General features: G+C 47.0%; 1 protein-coding gene across 1 annotated transcript in view; it reads right to left on the reverse strand.

Annotated features, from left to right (window-relative positions):
- Nucleotides 1-5745, reverse strand: part of SLC36A4 (solute carrier family 36 (proton/amino acid symporter), member 4) — a 113957-nt gene extending 108212 nt beyond the window's left edge. Inside the window, exon 1 of the mRNA XM_015416226.1 lies at nucleotides 5674-5745. Coding sequence (XP_015271712.1) covers nucleotides 5674-5701 — 28 coding nt within the window. The 5' untranslated portion in view covers nucleotides 5702-5745. The remainder of the gene's footprint in view (nucleotides 1-5673) is intronic.
- Between the last annotated feature and the right edge of the window lie 12831 nt (nucleotides 5746-18576).

Below are 18576 nucleotides of genomic sequence, written 5' to 3' on the forward strand. Positions count from 1 at the left end.
GCCTTGCTGGGCAAGGGGGAAAGTTGTGTCTGATCAGGAAGGTCTGGGGTGCCAGGCCATCCCCACATAAGTATTGGATTAAATGTAAATATATATATATATTATTTGCCTTGGAAGCACAGAAGCTTTACACAGTATCCCTGATCCTCCACGGTTCCCAGCCAAGTGGAAAATGCTATTCAAATAAATTACAAAGATGATCTGACTCCAGTGATAACAAGAAAAAGAAATTTTACTTACAAAGATAGAAGCACATCTGACATGACATATTCACGTAGGTACATTTAATTAAGTGATTAACACATGGAATTCACCGCCACAGGAGGTGGTGGCGGCTACAAGCATGGATGGCTTCAAGAGGGAATTGGATAAACATATGGTGCAGAGGTCCATCAGTGGCTATTAGCCACAAGGTAAAGATAGGAACTCTCAGTATGGGGCAAGGGATGCTCTGTGTTCTTGGTGCTTGGGGGGGGGGGCAACAGTGGGAGGGTTTCTAGTGTCCTGGCCCCACTGCTGGACCTCCTGATGGCACCTGGTATTTTTTGGCCACTGTGTGACAGTGTTGGACTGAATGGGCCATTGACCTGATCCAACATTGGCTTCTCTTATGTTCTTATGCAGGTAGAGAAAGAAGTACTTTTCTCCCTTTCTCACAATACAATACAAGAACTCGTGGGCAGTGTTCCCTCTAAGCTGAGTTAGTGTGAGCTAGCTCAAAGTTTTTTAGCCTCCGGCTCACACATTTTGTCTTAGCTCAGAAAGGATGGCTCCAGAGCAAACTAATTTATGCAGTAGCCAAATCGCCTGCTCACAACTTTAATGCCAGTAGCTCGCAAAGTAGAATTTTTGCTCATAGGACCCACAGCTTAGAGGGAGCATTGCTTGTGGGCACTCAATGAAACGAATAAAAGGAAGTACTTCTTCACCCAAAGAGTGATTAACACATGGAATTCACTGCCACAGGAGGTGGTGGCGGCTACAAGCATGGACGGCTTCAAGAGGGAATTGGATAAACATATGGAGCAGAGGTCCATCAGTGGCTATTAGCCACAAGGTACAGATAGGAACTCTCAGTCTGGGGCAAGGGATGCTCTGTATTTTTGGTGCTTGAGGGGGGACCACAGTGGGAGGGCTTCTAGTGTCCTGGCCCCACTGCTGGACCTCCTGATGGCACCTGGTATTTTTTGGCCACTGTGTGACATTGGCCTGATCTGACATTGACTTCTCTTATGTTCTTATGTTCTAATTTATTGTGAACAGATTAGCTTCAAAAAGGTTAACTTTCTACGGCTCTAAGCCCAGGTAAGAGAGGGAAGAAGAGAGGCCCTATAGAAGATGAAAACAGAAAGGCAAGCAAGGCCCAGAGAGGCTCACCATCTAACCGACGAGAGGGCGGGGCCAACTGCCACGTGTACCCCAGAGAGAGAATTCTCTTAACCCTTTCCCTCCCAGATTCTCTTTCCTGCAGAGTTACAATACCCAACAACAAATCCAAACTGCATGCCTGGGACAAAATGCAGAGAGAGACAACAGTATACAAGATTTACACGTGAAAGTTCTACAGCAGGTCAGACAGGTGGATTAAAAAGAAGACTCACTTGCCGAACCAGTTTAAAGTTCATGAATACCTGCCCATGACCCAGCTGACAGTTTAACAAGCTTATAACTATTTGCCTAGAGACAAACGGGTAATGCTCTTGCAAACAATCAAATCATACAACAGGCTTAAAGTTTTCAACAAAGATTGCAGCTTTCGAGCAGCGATAAAGTCTGTTAAACTTGGTTCAACAGGCGGGAGGAAACAACTTGAATCAGTACATCCCCGGGAGAACGCTCCAGTCCACTGACAACAATCTACTGGTGATCCCTAGTTCCAAAGATATCTGACTGTCCTCGACCAGAGCCAGGGCTTTTTCAGCCCTGGCTCCGACCCGGTGGAGCTCTCTGCCAAATACCACCAGGGCCCTGTGGGACGTAATGCAATTCCGTAGGGCCTGTAAGGCAGAGATGCTCCGCCAGGCCTTTGGTTGAGGACAGCAACGGTTTCCGTCATGGCTGGCACCCTCCTCTTTTTCCTTTGGCCTCCTTCTCACCCCGCCTGCCAGGTGGCAACACAGACCGAAGTGGGGTTTAGGATTAGATCAATGACGCCATCTTGAAATTACCTGCCTACCTGAGGGACCACCTTTCCCCATATGTTTCCCAGAGAGCACTGAGGTCAGGGTCACAAAATCGCCTGACTCTCCCTGGTCCGAGAGACACAAGACTGGCCATAACCAGAGCCAGGGCCTTTTCAGTGGCAGCTCCACACTGATGGAATGAGCTCCTGGAAGACATCAGGGCCCTGCGAGACCTTTCACAGTTCCGCAGGGCCTGTAAAACGGAGCTCTTCCACCAGGCCTTCGATTAGGAGCCGCCACTGATGAATGAGCCATCAGAAATTGAACACGCTATGGCCTCCATGTTATAACGTTGGACATTGCCTTTTTTAATTTGTTTAATTTATAGTAATCGCCTTCTGTATTTGCTTGCACTTTATGTAATTGTTGTTTGTGAATTTTATTGTATTTATTGCTTTATCATATTTTAACTACTGTACGCCGCCTTGAGCCAGCTCGTCATGGCAAGGGGGGATACAAATCGAAAGTAATAAATAAATAATTAATTAATTAATAACATAGGAACAAATGATTTACTGGTTTTAACAATGCCAAATTAATGTTTTTAACTTTGTTGCACATCGCACAGAGCCCTGTGTACTCAGGGATTGGGCGATTCACAAATCTAATGTATAAATAAATAAACTGAAACACACTGATACACTGCGATCTTGTAAACAAACTGGGATCATTCTATATGTAAATTACAAATTACAGGGTTAAACCGTGAGGGAAAGACAGAGAAGAAATTAGCATCAGATTATTTCTAAGGCATTTCTGCTTGGCTCCGGCATCCTCACCTCAATATGTTCAAGACTTACTTTCCGTATCTAATCCCACCACTCTCCTAGGGTTGCCAGCTCCCAGGTGGTGGCTCTGGGTTGGGAAAAACCTCAGGATTTTTGGGGTGGAGCCTGGGGATTGTGGGGTTTGGGGAGGGGAGGGACTTCCAAAACTGCCATATCCCCAAGGTGAACTGATCTGTGTCGCTTGCAGATCAGTTGTAATCCCAGGAGGTCTCCAGCCATTACCTGGAGCTTGGGAACCCTGTCCCTCTAGTTCAACATCTGGTTTCCAAGAGTAGTCAGTCAGATGCTAAAGGCAAGACCCCCAAACGGGACAACCAGCCTTCTACTGCTGACTGTTTCCCAACGTCTGGCTACACTCAATCAGAAGAAGAAGAGGAAGAGGAAGAAGAAGAGATTGATACACCGCCCTTCACTTGGAGTCTCAGAGCGGCTTACAAACTCCTTTCCCTTCCCCTCCCCACAGCAGACACCCTGTCAGGTAGGTGGGGCTGAGAGAACTCTGACAGAAACTGCTCTTTCAAGGACAGCTCTGACAGAACTATGGCTTGCCCAAGGTCATCCAGCAGCTGCAAGTGGAGGAGTGGGGAATCAAACATCATTCTCCCAGATTAGAGTCCGCACACTTAACCACTACACCAAACTGGCTCTCATCAGTCCATCAAGGCCAGAATTGCCTACTCAGACTGGCAGCAGCTGTCCAGGGTCTCAGGCAGAGGTCTTTCCCATCACCTATTGCAGGGTCCTTTTTAACTGGAATTGCCAGGGATTGAACCTGGGACCTTCAGCATGCAAAACAGAGGCTCTTCCACTGAGCCACAGCCCTAGAGGATCATCTAAATCCTCCGTGAAAGAATGCTTAAATCCACACACAACACCTGATTATGTGCCTTTACCAATGGTTTGTGTTAGAGAAGTATTTCGTGATATGACATCACTACCAAAGAGTGTATATGGTACATTCCACAGTTCCATAAACGGGGGGGGGGGGGGGGGTAGGGGGGGGGGGGGGGGGGGGGGGTTCAGATCCTCACTGCCCAAAAGCTGACAGTCTAGCTGCCAGGAGTGGCTAGTTAGAGTCAAGATGGATACGTAAATTTAGCTAACATTGGGTGATAAATATAGCTTAGACTGGATTAAAGCAGAATAGCAGCAAATTAGGCGTACAAATACAAGAATGCAGCCTATTATAGAAAGTTCCACTTCCCACTACCATGGTTGTCAAAGAGAAAGACTGCCAATGGAGTTTGCTTGCAAGTGGATTTATGAGCAATGTGGTTTACTTTCCAAATGAAAGCTGATCATTTGGGCTCCCCCCCCCCATATTGCATATTTCAGACTGTTTAACAGGTTTGCCTAACTTCATGTCCCACCACTGTCTGTCCAGAGTACAATTCTACCACACCACCCTTCCATGCAAGACTGAAAGATCCAGTCAGAGGAATGACAGCTAGATGACATTGTAGTTCTAATGCAGTGTTCCCTCTAAGCTGAGTTAGTGTGAGCTAGCTCACCATTTTTTAGCCTCCAGCTCACACGTTTTTGTCTTAGCTCAGGAAGGATGGCTCCAGAGCAAACTATGTAGTAGCCAAATCACTGGCTCACAACTTTAATGCCAGTAGCTCACAAAGTAGAATTTTTGCTCACAAGACTCCACGGCTTAGAGGGAACATTGGCTAAGTGTTCTTGCATGCAAATAATGCACACGGATCTCATTTCCAAAGTGTGCTTTAGGTTTAGCAGTTGGGTGTCCCGCCCTATTTCCTCCTCTGAGAGGTCAGAACCCCAGAGAAACCTGTGTAGATTTAGCAGCAGCCATTCACATCACTGAAGTGGAAGAGGGGAGTTGGCACATCACAACTGAGGAGCAAGACCACTGTCGCCTCGGGTGTCCTCTTTGCTCTCCCTACGCTTCAAAGCAGTTCCCAGAAACTGTGCCTACAGAGGCAGCATTCGCACAAGCCAGCCAAGACGCCAAAATAAAATATGCAAATCTCCTCCTCCCCTGCCTCCTCCTTCATCTGTGGCTGCGATCCTATGCACGCAAGACTTTTCAGTTGCGAATAATTGCTCTCGTGCAACGCTAGCCTGACATCCAGTGACCTGTCGATGCATGGGTTTGAAAGCAAGCAGCCACCGACCGTCAACTCCCAGTCTTCAGTCACCACCGTAAATCTCCCATTCCCTTTCGCCACGCAATCGTTTAAAGAAAAGGAAGCCTCAGTCACCAACATTAAAAACTCAGCTGGATTTATTCGACAACTGCACCGTCTTGAAATATGCATCATTTTTTTTGCAAATATATGCATCTGTCAAACACATATGTTCGTTCTCCGTTTACACAGCGCAACTTTAACCAGGGACGCAATACTGTACATCCAGGAGTCCTAATACACGCGCGCATCCGCCGTTTTCAGCCGCTGCAAGCACAGAATGCAGCCCATTCTGCAAGCTGTGCGGGAGATGCGGGGCAGGGGCAAAGCTGCCTCTTTCCCCCCACCCTTCAAGATGGTTTGTCCGACTCCTAGGATACCGTAAGCTTACTGGGACAAACCATCCCCTTTCCGGGGTGTGCAGAAGAAGGATGATTAGGACACCCGCTCCCCCTTTCTCAGTCGAACCCCCATCCCTCACTCCTCTCCTTCACTACTGAGCGGGACTCCATTCAGCCCACCCCTTTGCACATCCCTTCCAGAGAACGGTACCTAATTCTTCTCTTGCCGCCGTCCTCATCTTTCGCTCTATGGTTCCCTCCGTTCGCCCTTCCGCCAATGTGGAGCCGGAGCACCAAAAGGAGCAACTGCGCGTGCGCAATCAGGTGGCCTAGTTTTTCTCTCTCCCCGCCAAATATACCATAGACGAAAAGGCCGGGTGCTAGAAGGGATATAGGAAGCCATTGGTCTGTGGGGGATTCTGTGCGCGGCCATTGCTTTGTGGGGGAGGACTTCTGAACTTCGGGCGACGACGGGAAATATCTGTAGAAAGCCTTTGAAGCAACCCCCTGAAGGATGTACTTTTGTTACACGCGAGAATTCAGGCTCTTCAGGACCCTAAGTATTTTTTTTCCCCCGCTCTCTTGCTTGGTTTCTAAAAACGTTTCCCCCTTTTCCGTCTAAACGTCTAGAGAAACTTTGCACAGTATGAAATACACAAGACAAAATTAAAGTCATAAAGTGCCTGTCCAAGAGGACCTAGCATCATCTAACCAGTGTTATAAATATATAGTGAGCAACAACAAAGAAGAGAATCACAATATTCCTGGCTTAATTCCTGGCCACCTAAATACCCTTCCGGGGGTGGGGGCACTCTAAAAGTGTGTATTAAAGACCAAGTTTTCCTCCAATTTAGCAGTTCGAAAGCAAGAAATTGCAAGTAGATAAATAGGTACCACCACTTCGGTGGGAAGGTAACAGCGTTCCATGCGCCTTGGTGTTTAGTCATGCCGGCCACATGACCACGGAAACGTCTTCGGACAGCGTTGGCTCTTCGGCTTTGAAACGGAGATGAGCACCGCAACCCTAGAGTCGAACTCGACTGGCTTTCGAGCAAGGGAACCTTTACCTTTTCCTCCAATTACACTTGGTTCTTACAATCAAATGCTTCCCAGCCAGGAAAGCCTTTGCAGTAAACACACATTCCTTCCATAGTTTCAGGTGGGTAACTGTGTTGGTGTGATGAAACAGAACAAAGCAAGAATCCAGTGGCACCTTAAAGACTAACAAAATATGTGGCAGTACAAAGTCTGAGTCCAGTGGAACCTTTAAGAGCAACAAAGTTTAATTCAAGGTATAAGCTTTCGTGTGCAAGCACACTTCTACAGATAACAAAGAATCTGAGGAAGTGTGCTTATACACGAAAGCTTATACCTTGAATTAAACTTTGTAGGGCTTAAAGGTGCCACTGGATTCGAACTTTGTTCTGCTGTTTCAGACCATCACAGCTACCCACCTGAAAATAGGTGGCAGGTTATGAGTTTTTGTGAGTCACTGCTCACTTCTTCAGATACAGCTAGAATGGGAATCCATCTGTCCTACTTAGTGGAAACGAGAGATTTCAGATGCCGAATGACATTAGCAAGCAAATGATAATAACAGGTGAATGACAATAGCAGGTGTGATGGGATTTAGGTAAGATATGCAGAGGGGTAATAGGCGTCTACTACAGACTAACATGGCTACCCAGGACTTTTTTTGTAGAAAAAGCCCAGCAGGAACTCATTAGCATGATGGACCACGCCCAACAGCAAAACTCATTAGCATATTAGGCCACACCCCTGACAGTGCAGGATATTAGCATATTAGGCCACACCCCATACCTTCCCTTGGCTTGCCCGGGCGCCCCGTGACTGTGGGGCACCCAGGCAAGCCGGCCCTCGGACAGGCTGGGGAAGGTATGGGGAGGCATTTAAATGCCTCAGAATAGCGGGGGGGGGGGGTTGCCTTCTACCCTCTGTAGCTAGGCACGCAGCGGTTTTGGCTGTAGTGGGCGTGGCCAACTCTGAAGCCAGCCGGAACTCCATTCCTGTGATTCCTGCTCAAAAATTCCCCTGTGGCTACCCATCTTCATCTATCTGATTAGAACAAAGTTTGAGTCCAGTGGCACCTCTAAGTCCAACAAAGTTTAATTCTGAGTGTAAGCTTTCGTGCATGCACAGAAGCATGCATGCACATGAAAGCTTATACCCAGAATTAAACTTTGTTGGTCACTTAAAGGTGCCACTGGACTCAAACTTTGTTCTGTTCCTTCCATAGTGTAATTTATCATCTAGTTGAGGAGAGGAAAAACCATGTTGTAGACAGTCATGGAAACATAGCTACCAAGTTCCTCTTGGCAATACTGACCAAAGGTTTATTATCAGTTTTGGAGCTTAGCCACAAAATACTATACTAGAAAGTTTTAAAATTATATAGTAGAATGATCAATGCATGTAGTTTCTAAGTTAGTTCAGTTTAAAGATATGAATCTGTCTGAAGTCTCTGCAGTAGCAACTAGGGGTTCCCAGTTTATCTTTGGTTTAATGTCCTGTGATAAACAGGGTTACCAGCTCCAGGTTGGGAAATACCTGGAGATTTGGGGGTGGAGCCTGAAGAGGGAGGGGTTTGGGAGGGGAGGGACTTCAGTGGGGTATAATGCCATGGAGTCCACTTTCCATGGAGGTTGGCAACCCTAAATGAAGCACACTCTGGAACAAACCAGGCCTGATCCAACATTGGCTTCTCTTATGTTCTTAGAGATCAGTTCCCCGGAAGGAAATGGCTGCTTTGGAGGGTGAGCTTCACAGAACTGGGGGTCCTCCCCAAGCTCTACCCACAAATCTCCAGGAATTTCCCAACCTGTAGTGGGCAACCCCGTGAATCAAAAGAAATACAGAACAAGCATTCCTAGGCAACAAACAGAAATAGACAAAACAAAAGCATCACAGTTTCTGCAGAACGAGTATATTCGAACAGTTAATGAACTTTTGATTACTCCTTGAAATATTACTCACCCTGCTAATATGTTATCCTTGTGGGAAATTGTAGCTCTCACAAAAGTTTCTGTCTTGCCTCAAGCAAACTATGCTTATCAAGTCCAAAAATGTTAAGTGGGTAACACTTGAATGCCTAGAAGACAGGGCTGAAAGGAACCCACACTTATTCTGGGCTTGGTTTATCTCGTATACAATCTCCAACAGTGTAAGATGGAAGTAAGTCTGCTCTGGGGATTTAAACCAAACTTACCTTCACAGGATGTTGTAACAAAATCCTTATCAACTTGACAGACCCAAAAGAAAACCGCACTGATAATTGAGAGGTCATGATTTTTGCAGAACAGTTATCTACCACCAAATATTTTAGAAACAAAAGGCAATTACGTTCATCTTAGGGAATCTGAAACTTCCACCATCCTGAGACAATGGCTTGCGTGGCACTCAAAGGGGAAGGAAGTCGGAAGAAAAGCCGAGATAAATGTCATAACAGGGATCAATACTAAACAATCTTTTAGTGTATCACTGTTCTTACAAGTACTATCTGACAGTTTGTGAAAGCCAATGTGGTGCAGTGGTTAAGTGCACGGACTCTAATCTGGGAGAACTGGGTTTGTTTCTCCACTTGCAGCTGCTGGATGACCTTGGGCAAGCCATAGTTCTGTCAGAGCTGTCCTTCAAAAGGGCAGTTTCTGTCAGAACTCTCTCAGCTCCACCTACCTCACAGGGTGTCTGTTGCGGGGAGGGGAAAGGAAAGGGATTGTAAACCACTCTGAGACTCTGAGTGAAGGGCGGGGTATAAATCTAATTTCTTCTTCTCCTCCTTATAGTGGTTAGTCTGTTAGACTAGACTCTGATGGAGGTTTGAATCTCTGCTCTGCCATGGAAGCTCGCTGGGTGACCTTGGGCCAGTCACACACTCTCGGCCTAACCAACCTTGCAGGGTTGTTATGAGGATAAAATGGAGGTGAGAAGAACGATGTAAGCCAATTTGGGTCCCCATTGGGAAGGAAAGTGGGGTATGAATTAAGTATATAAAATACTCCATTCATGTCTATTTATATTATTTTGCAGTATCATGGCTTCAGGGGAAACGGTTGATCACTGAGCACAGTGAGAGATATAGATATATGTTTTTAGATTTTTAAATTAGGGTTACTTGGGAAATACCTGGATATTTGGAGGGTGGAGTCTGGGGAAGGTGGGGCTTGGGAAGGGGGAGGGGCCTCAGCGGGGCACAATGCCATGGAGCCCACCCTCCAAAGCAGCCACTTTCTCCAGAGGAAGAAGGGATCTCTGTAGTCTAGAAATCAGTTATAATTCTGGGAGGTTTCCAGCCCCCACCTGTAGGGTAAAAGGTAAAGGTTCCCTTGCTCGAAAGCCAGTCGAGTCCGACTCTAGGGTTGTGGTGCTCATCTCCATTTCAAAGCCGAAGAGCCAGCGCTGTCCGAAGACGTTTCCGTGGTCATGTGGCCGGCATGACTAAACACAAAGGCGCATGGAACGCTGTTACCTTCCCACCGAAGTGGTGGTACCTATTTATCTACTTGCAATTTCTTGCTTTCGAACTGCTAAATTGGAGGAAAACTTGGTCTTTAATACACACTTTTAGAGTGCCCCCACCTGCCCTGAGCCCGCTTGTGGGGGAGGGCAGGATAAAAATAAAGTAAAAATAAATAAATAAACCATGGAAATCATTTTGTAAATGCTTAGGGTACAATCTAGTTAAAAGAGTTTTTGGACTGAAGACTGGAGTAGTGTTAGATAAAGAAATATCAGTGTAATCCCGTTATGAAGAAGAGGAAGGGTTGGTTCATCTATCCCATTTTCTCTACCTTAAGGAATCTCAAAGCAGCTTACAACCGCCTTCCCTTCCTCTTCCCACAACAGGCCCCTGATGAGGTAGGTGGGGCTGAGAGAGTTCTGGGAGATAAACTGTGACTGGCCCCAGGTCACCCAGCAGGCCTCATGTGGAGGAGTTGGGAATCAAACTAGAGTTGCCAGGTTCCTTGTTCCTCCTGCTGGTGGGGGGATTTGGGGGGCATTCCAGGGGTGGGTGGGGATGTTGCCGACGCGCCAACATCACTTCAGGAAGTGATGTCATCACAGCAGCAGGGCAACGCTCTACTTTTTGAGCAAAACTCTATGGTAAAAACAGCCACAAACGGCAGAGTTTTGCCCAGAAAGTAGAGCATCACCCCTGACATCGCCAACATGATGATGTTGTTGGAAATATGTGTGTTGCAATGTCTAAAATTCAGTCATTATTTATTTATTATTCAATTTATACCCCACCCTCCTCGCTACGCAGGCTCTGGGCGGCTTACATTCATTAAAACATTATAGGGTTAATGTGTGTTTACCCTTGTGTGCTATTGTTTAGACTGACCTGGAAGGAAACCTGGCACAGTGCCAATGGAAACAAAGCCCACAAAACTGAAGTCTGTTTACTCATAATCATTGGTAAATGTATTCAGGTGATTTCCTTCTAGGGGTCAAGAAGAAGAAGAATCTCCATTCTTGTAAGACGGTGTGGTCAAAGTGTAAAGATGTAGCCTTAGGTGTCTTTGTTCTTTTGTAGATTTCCTATGAACCCTTCCCTTACAAATAAAGATTTTTACATAGAAGAAAATGACTCCTCTCCGATGAAGCAAAGATCCATTGCAACCTCTGAATATTTAACTATTTATCCAGTTTTTCCAACAGATGTAACTTCTGGAAGTGATGTCAGTGCATTGGCAACATCACATGGGGACGTCTGTTTGGGGGCAGGGTATCCCACAGTGGCCAGCTGGCAGATGGCAGGCCAAAGCCCCCAAAAGTGGGGCATCCCCTGCCCCCCCTTGGGGGCTGGCAAGCCTAAATCACCCATTTCTCCAGATTAGAGTCTGCTGCCGTTAACCACTATACCACACCGGCTTATGCTTTAAATACTTAGGGGTTCCACATGTCTGCATTTCTTCTCCCCCTGCTCCCCCCAGAAAAATAAACCATGTGGCATGATTCAATGCATGCTGTTCACTGGAGCTTATTTATGGATAAGTGTGTATAGCGTTGCTGCCATACAGCCCGACCCTATGCAAATTTACTTAGAACTAAAGTGGTTCAAGTGGTTAAGACGCTGAACTGCAGGCTGTGGAAGGTCAGTAGTTCAGCAGTTCGAGACCCAAGTTGCAACATGATAGATTGAGCTCCCATCTCTAGTTCCAGCTCCTGCCAACCTAGCAGTTCGAAAGCAAGAAATTGCAAGTCGATAAATAGGTACCACTTCGGTGGGAAGGTAACAGCGTTCCGTGCGCCTTGGTGTTTAGTCATGTCAGCCACATGACCACGGAAACGTCTTCGGACAGCGTTGGCTCTTCGGCTTTGAAACGGAGATGAGCACCGCAACCCTAGAGTCGGATTCGATTGGCTTTCGAGCAAGGGAACCTTTACCTTTAAAGTCCCACAGAGTTCAATGGGTCTTACTCATTGGTAGTCCTGCAGACTGATCTAGGCTGACTGTAATCAATGGAACTTATACCCAAGTAAGTATGCATACATTGGGGAAATGGTAGTGAGGAGCTAACCTCTCCTTGCTTGTGCCCTGGTCCCAGTCCAAAGAGATAAGGGCTCAATGCAAACTTCATGCTCAGAGGCAGTTGTTGTTTGGGTTGCCAGCTGTGGGTTGGGAAATACCTGGAGATTTTGGGGGGTGGAGTCTGGAGAGGGCGGGGCATGAGGAGGGGAGGGACGTCACTGTGGTATGATGCCACAGTGTCCACCTTCCAAAGTAGCCATTTTCTCTGGGGGAACTGATCTTTGCTACCGAGAGACCGGTTGTAATTCCAGGAGAACTCCAGCCACCGCCTGGAGACTGGCAACCAGTGTTCCCTCTAAGCTGAGTTAGTGCGAGCTAGCTCACAATTTTTTAGCCTCCAGCTCACACACTTTTGCCTTGGCTCAGGAAGGAAGGCTCCAGAGCAGTGTTCACATTGATGGGGTCTGAACTGGCAGAGACTGAGCAAGAGAGGGATCTTGGAGTTGTAGTGGATAACTCACTGAAAATGTCGAGACAGTGTGTGACTGCAATAAAGAAGGCCAATGCTATGCTGGGGATTATTAGGAAGGGTATTGAAAACAGATCAGCCAATATCATAATGCCCCTATATAAATCAATGGTGAGACCTCATTTGGAATACTGTGTGCAGTTCTGGGCACCACACCTTAAAAAGGATATTATAGCTTTGGAAAAAGTGCAGAAAAGGGCAACTCGAATGATAAAAGGGTTGGAACACTTTCCCTATGAGGAAAGGTTAAAGCGCTTAGGGCTCTTTAGCTTGGAGAAAAGACGACTGAGGGGTGACATGATCGAGGTTTATAAGATTATGCATGGGAAAGAGCAGGTAAAGAAAGAGGTACTTTTCTCCCTTTCTCACAATACAAGAACTCGTGGGCACTCCATGAAACTGCAGAGCGGTCGGGTTAGAACGGATAAAAGGAAGTACTTCTTCACCCAAAGAGTGATTAACACATGGAATTCACTGCCACAGGAAGTGGTGGGTGCTACAAGCATGGACGGCTTCAAAAGGGAATTAGATAAGCATATGGAGCAGAGGTCCATCAGTGGCTATTAGCCACAAGGTATAGCTAGGGGCTCTGGGGCAAGTGATGCTCTGTCTTCTTGGTGCTTGGGGGGGTCAACAGTGGGAGGGCTTCTAATGTCCTGGCCCCACTGCTGGACCTCCTGATGGCACTGGTATTTCTGGCCACTGTGTGACACAGAGTGTTGGACTGGATGGGCCTTTGGCCTGATCCAACATTGGTGTCTCTTATGTTCTTATGTTCCCTCTAAGCTGAGTTAGTGTAAGCTAGCTCACAATTTTTTAGCCTCCAGCTCACACCTTTTTGTCTCAGCTCAGGAAGGATGGCTCCAGAGGAAACTAATTGATGCAGCAGCCAAATCGCTCACTCACAACTTTGATGCCAGTAGCTCACAAAGCTAAATTTTTGCTCACAAGACTCCACAGCTTAGAGGGAACATTGCTCCAGAGCTAACTGATTTATGCAGTAGCCAAATCACTGGCTCACAACTTTAAAGCCAGTAACTCACAAAGCAGAATTTTTGCTCACAAGACTCCACAGCTTAGAGGGAACATTGCTGGCAACCCTAGTTGTTACTGTATTCCATTTGCTGGACTTTGTACTGTGAGCCAGCGTGGTGTAGTGGTAAGCGTGTCAGTCCAGGATCTGGGAGACGTAGGTTCGAATCCCCAGCCTGTCCTGGAAAGTCACTGGGTAACCTTGGGCCAGTCACTCACTCTGCTTAACTTAACCCACAGAGATAAGGATAAAATGGAGGAGGCTGAGAACATTGTTGTAAGATGCTTTGCATCCTCATTGGGGAAAGAAGCGGAGTATAAATCTACAATAATACAAGACTACCCATTAAAGCAGCAGGCATAACTCATCCACAAACAAAGCTGTGAGCCTCAAAACTGCCCACTGGATGATTGTGCTGTTTGCAATTGCAAATAAGAAATGAATCGGAGCATTCTTGCCTGCACAATCCCCATCACACACACACACACACACACTGCTTTTTGCATTGGAAGCAATGGTTGTCTGTGGCAGCCATAACTCATCCATAACAAAAGCTAGGAGCCTCAAAATTGGCCTCTAAGTTTAGGATGATGATGGGAGTTGCTGTACCCAAAATGGAAAGAACTGGAACATCTTGGGCCAGGTTATTTCCAGACCTCACCCTCATTCACACTGGAGCAATAGTTAGCGGCAGCAAGCATTACTCATCCAAAAATCCATTCCAAATAGGCTGCTATTTTGGCAATTCTTTACACTAAGGATCTTCCAGAGAAAATATTTAGGCCCGCTTCTCGAATCCAAATGTCAACCCTTGAGATTAAAGTCATTGAAGATAATAGTTCAGCCAATCTTCTCAAATTAAACAAGCTTTTAAAGCAGATAAATATCAGCTCCAATTTTCTCCCGATTACAAGGTAAGTACAAATGCTTCTGGAGTAATGGTAAGGCAAAAAATAGGGTCCCTTTTCTAAACTGACAGAGATGTTAAATGTTCCCCTTCAGCATAGCTGATGTACATGTAGCCCATACTGGTGTTTGAGGCCCTGTGTTTTCCAGGGACTCAAAGTTGTTGGTGATTCCAGTAAATGCACATTGTAGTGACATGCTGAAGTAATTCTGGGCCACTTCTTGTAACCTGCAGGATGCGGTAAGTATGTGGATCCACTAGTGTAACTCTTCATAAATCAGGGTGGACATACATCAGGTCAGTTTGGAGTAGTGGTTAGAAACGTGGACGCTAATCTGGGAGAGCCAGGTTTGATTCCCCAGTCCTCCACCTGCAGCTGCTGGCGTGACCTTGGGTCAGTCACAGTTCTCTCAGAGCTGTTCTCGAAAGAGCAGTTTCTGTCAGAGCTCTCTCAGCCCCACCTACCTCTCAGGGTGTCTGTTGTGGGGAGGGGAAGGGAAAGGAGTTTGTAAGCCACTCTGAGACTCCTTTCGGGTAGTGAAGAGGAGGGTATAAATCCTTCTTGCTGAATCAGACCAAAGGGCTATGTAGATCAGCATCCTATTTCTTTAGGGTTGCCAACTCTGAGTTGGGGAATTCCTGGAGATTTGGGATAGAGCCTGGAGTGGATGGGCTTTGGAGGGGAACAAGCTCAGTGGGGTATAATAATAATAATAATTATTATTATTATTATACCCCACTGAGCTTGTTCCCCTCCAAAGCCCATCCACTCCAGGCTCTATCCCAAATCTCCAGGAATTCCCCAACTCAGAGTTGGCAACCCTAAAGAAATAGGATGCTGATCTACATAGCCCTTTGGTCTGATTCAGCAAGAAGGATTTATACCCTCCTCTTCACTACCCGAAAGGAGTCTCAGAGTGGCTTACAAACTCCTTTCCCTTCCCCTCCCCACAACAGACACCCTGAGAGGTAGGTGGGGCTGAGAGAGCTCTGACAGAAACTGCTCTTTCGAGAACAGCTCTGAGAGAACTGTGACTGACCCAAGGTCACGCCAGCAGCTGCAGGTGGAGGACTGGGGAATCAAACCTGGCTCTCCCAGATTAGCGTCCACGTTTCTAACCACTACTCCAAACTGACCTGATGTATGTCCACCCTGATTTATGAAGAGTTACACTAGTGGATCCACATACTTACCGCATCCTGCAGGTTACAAGAAGTGGCCCAGAATTACTTCAGCATGTCACTACAATGTGCATTTACTGGAATCACCAACAACTTTGAGTCCCTGGAAAACACAGGGCCTCAAACACCAGTATGGGCTACATGTACATCAGCTATGCTGAAGGGGAACATTTAACATCTCTGTCACCAGGAGCACTCCCAGACTCCTGACCCTCCGAGCTGGCGCCAATGGCGCCCCACCGAAGGCCGGAAGTGGGACCCCTACCCCCGTACCGCTCCGATTCAGGCATAGGACCTCCGTCTTCGTCGGATTTAGTTTCAGTCGACTCCGTCTAAGCCAGTCCGCTACGTCCTGCAAATGCCATGGAGTCCACCCTCCAAAGCAGCCATTTTGCCCGGGGGAATTCGTTTATGTGGTCTGAAGATCAGTTGTAATTACAGAAGATCCCCAGACCCCACCTGGAAGATTGCCTAGCCTACTTTCCACAGTAGATAAATTAGATAGCTCCAGAAACCTACAAGCAGGGCACATATTATCAAAAAACCCCACTGTTCTTGTCCCCAGCAGTTGGTATCCTAGGATTGCCAGCTCTGGATTGGGAAATTCCTGGAGATTTTGGGGGGTGGAGTCTGGGGAGGTCAGGGTTTGGGGAGGGGAGGGACTTCAGTGGGTTATAAAGCCATGATAGAGTCCACCTTTCAAGGCAGCCATTTTCTCCAGGGGAACTGATATCTGTCACCTGAAGGTCAGTTAGGGTTGCCTTTCCCCCAAGGGGCCAAAGGGACCTGGCATCCCTAGGCTGAGCAGAGATTTGCACTTGAGTCTCCTAGACTCCATCACTTCAACAGAGCAAGTAACCAAGGCAGTTATCCCAGCTTCACATCGCTAGCCAACAATGGGACTTCAAAAGGTAGAACTTCAGGCCTACCTCAGCCACCAAACCGTAGAAGAAGAAAAAGAAGAAGAGATTGGATTGATACGCCGCCCTTCACTACCAAAGGCGTCCCAGCACGGTTTACAAGCTCCTTTCCCTTCCCTTCCCCTCCCCACAACAGACACCCTGTGAGGTAGGTGGGGCTGAGAGAGCTCTGACAGAAACTGCTCTTTTTCAAGGACAGCTGTGCCAGAACTATGGCTTGCCCAAGGTCATCCAGCAGCTGCATGTGGAGGAGTAGGGAATCAAACCCGGTTCTCCCAGATTAGAGTCTGCGCACTTAACCACTACACCAAACTGGCTGTGCAACAGTAAGATGTGAACTTTTTCAGTTCAGGCTAAGATTGCTGCATAATATTGTTTCATTCATTGTTGGTATTTAATTCTGAAAATCATGATCTAACTGGCTTTCTTTACTGAAAAATACTTAATCTGACGGTGACCCTGGTAAATCCAAGTACGCCAGGAGCTTGTGAAAAGAAGCTGGAACACGTCAGCCATTTCGATCAGTGTTCATATGACGTGGGCAGCTAATAACAGCAACACATCCAACAAAGGAAGCTTTGACTCTCAAAAGCTCATTCCCCGAAAATCTTATTGGTCTCTAAAGCGCTACTGGACTCAGTCTAGCTGTAATAGCACGAAGGTATTCTGAGTGGACCTCCTGATGGCACCTGGTATTTTTGGCCACTGTTTGACAGAGTGTTGGACTGGATGGGCCATTGGCCTGATCTAACATTGGCTTCTCGTATGTTCTTATGAGGGAAAAGTCAAGCTAAGGATGGTTTGGTTTGTAGAAATTTCTAGAAAACACAGACTACATTCTATTATATATGTCTGTAGTTATGAAAACCTGCTCTGTATTTTATTATCTAAATTGTGTTTGCAGGGGTGGGGGGTGAACCTGATTTTATTCAAGTAAGCCCAGGTAATTCGCAGTATCATTTTTATTTTATATTTATAAGTTCAATTTATACCCCACCCTCCCCGCTACGCGACCTCAGGGCGGCTTACAAGAAGGCATAAGCCGATACAAAACACATTTAAAACCATTTAAAATCACTACAGTACAGTAACATTATTATTAACAAAAGTGCTCTAGATGTTCTAACATGATATTCCACAAGATGGCATATTTCAACTGCTCTATTACAACTGCTCTACCCATTCAGCGTCATCTGTTCTGGAAAACGCTGATGTTTCTTCTTCCAGGGCCAGGTATGATGGAACAGTAATGATGGTAGTGATGGTAGTGGCGGCTCCTACTCATACGCCTGGTAGAAGAGCTCCATCTTACAGGCTATGCGGAACTGTGCAAGGTCCCGCAGGGCCTGGATCTCCTCCGGGAGCTCGTTCCACCAGGTAGGAGCCACCACCGAGAAAGCCCTGGCCCTGGTAGCGGCCAGCCTGGCCTCTTTGGGACCTGGCATTGCCAGGAGGTGCTGCGTCCCAGACCGTAGTGCTCACGGGAGAACATATGAGGAAAGGCGGTCCCTTAGGTATGCTGGACCCCGACCATATAGGGCTTTAAAGGTAAGAACCAGCACTTTGAAGCGAATCCAGTACGCTATTGGCAGCCAGTGCAGCGCTTTCAGCACAGGCTGGATGTGGTCCCTACTAGGAAGACCCATCAACAGCCTGGCCGCAGCATTCTGCACCAGCTGCAGCTTCCGGATTTGCGACAAAGGCAGCCCCATGTAGAGAGCGTTGCAGTAGTCTAGCCTCGAGGTGACCGTCGCATGGATCACTGTGGCCAAGTCACTGTGGTCGAGGAAGGGAACCAACTGCCGCACCAGCCGAAGATGGTAAAAAGCTGACTTGGCAGTGACTGCCACCTGGGCCTCCATAGTTAATTAGGAGTCCAGGAGCACTCCCAAACTCCTAACCTCCGGCGCTGGCACCAAAGGCACCCCATCAAAGGCCGGGAGAGGGAGCCCCAGCCCTGGTCCACCACGACTCAAGCCCAGGACCTCCGTCTTCGCCGGGTTTAACTTCAACCGGCTCAGTCGGAGCCAACCAGCCACGGCCTGCAACG

The sequence above is a fragment of the Gekko japonicus genome, unplaced genomic scaffold (assembly GCF_001447785.1).
Source record: "Gekko japonicus isolate JY-2015 unplaced genomic scaffold, Gekko_japonicus_V1.1 scaffold568, whole genome shotgun sequence".
Classification (NCBI taxonomy): domain Eukaryota; kingdom Metazoa; phylum Chordata; class Lepidosauria; order Squamata; family Gekkonidae; genus Gekko; species Gekko japonicus.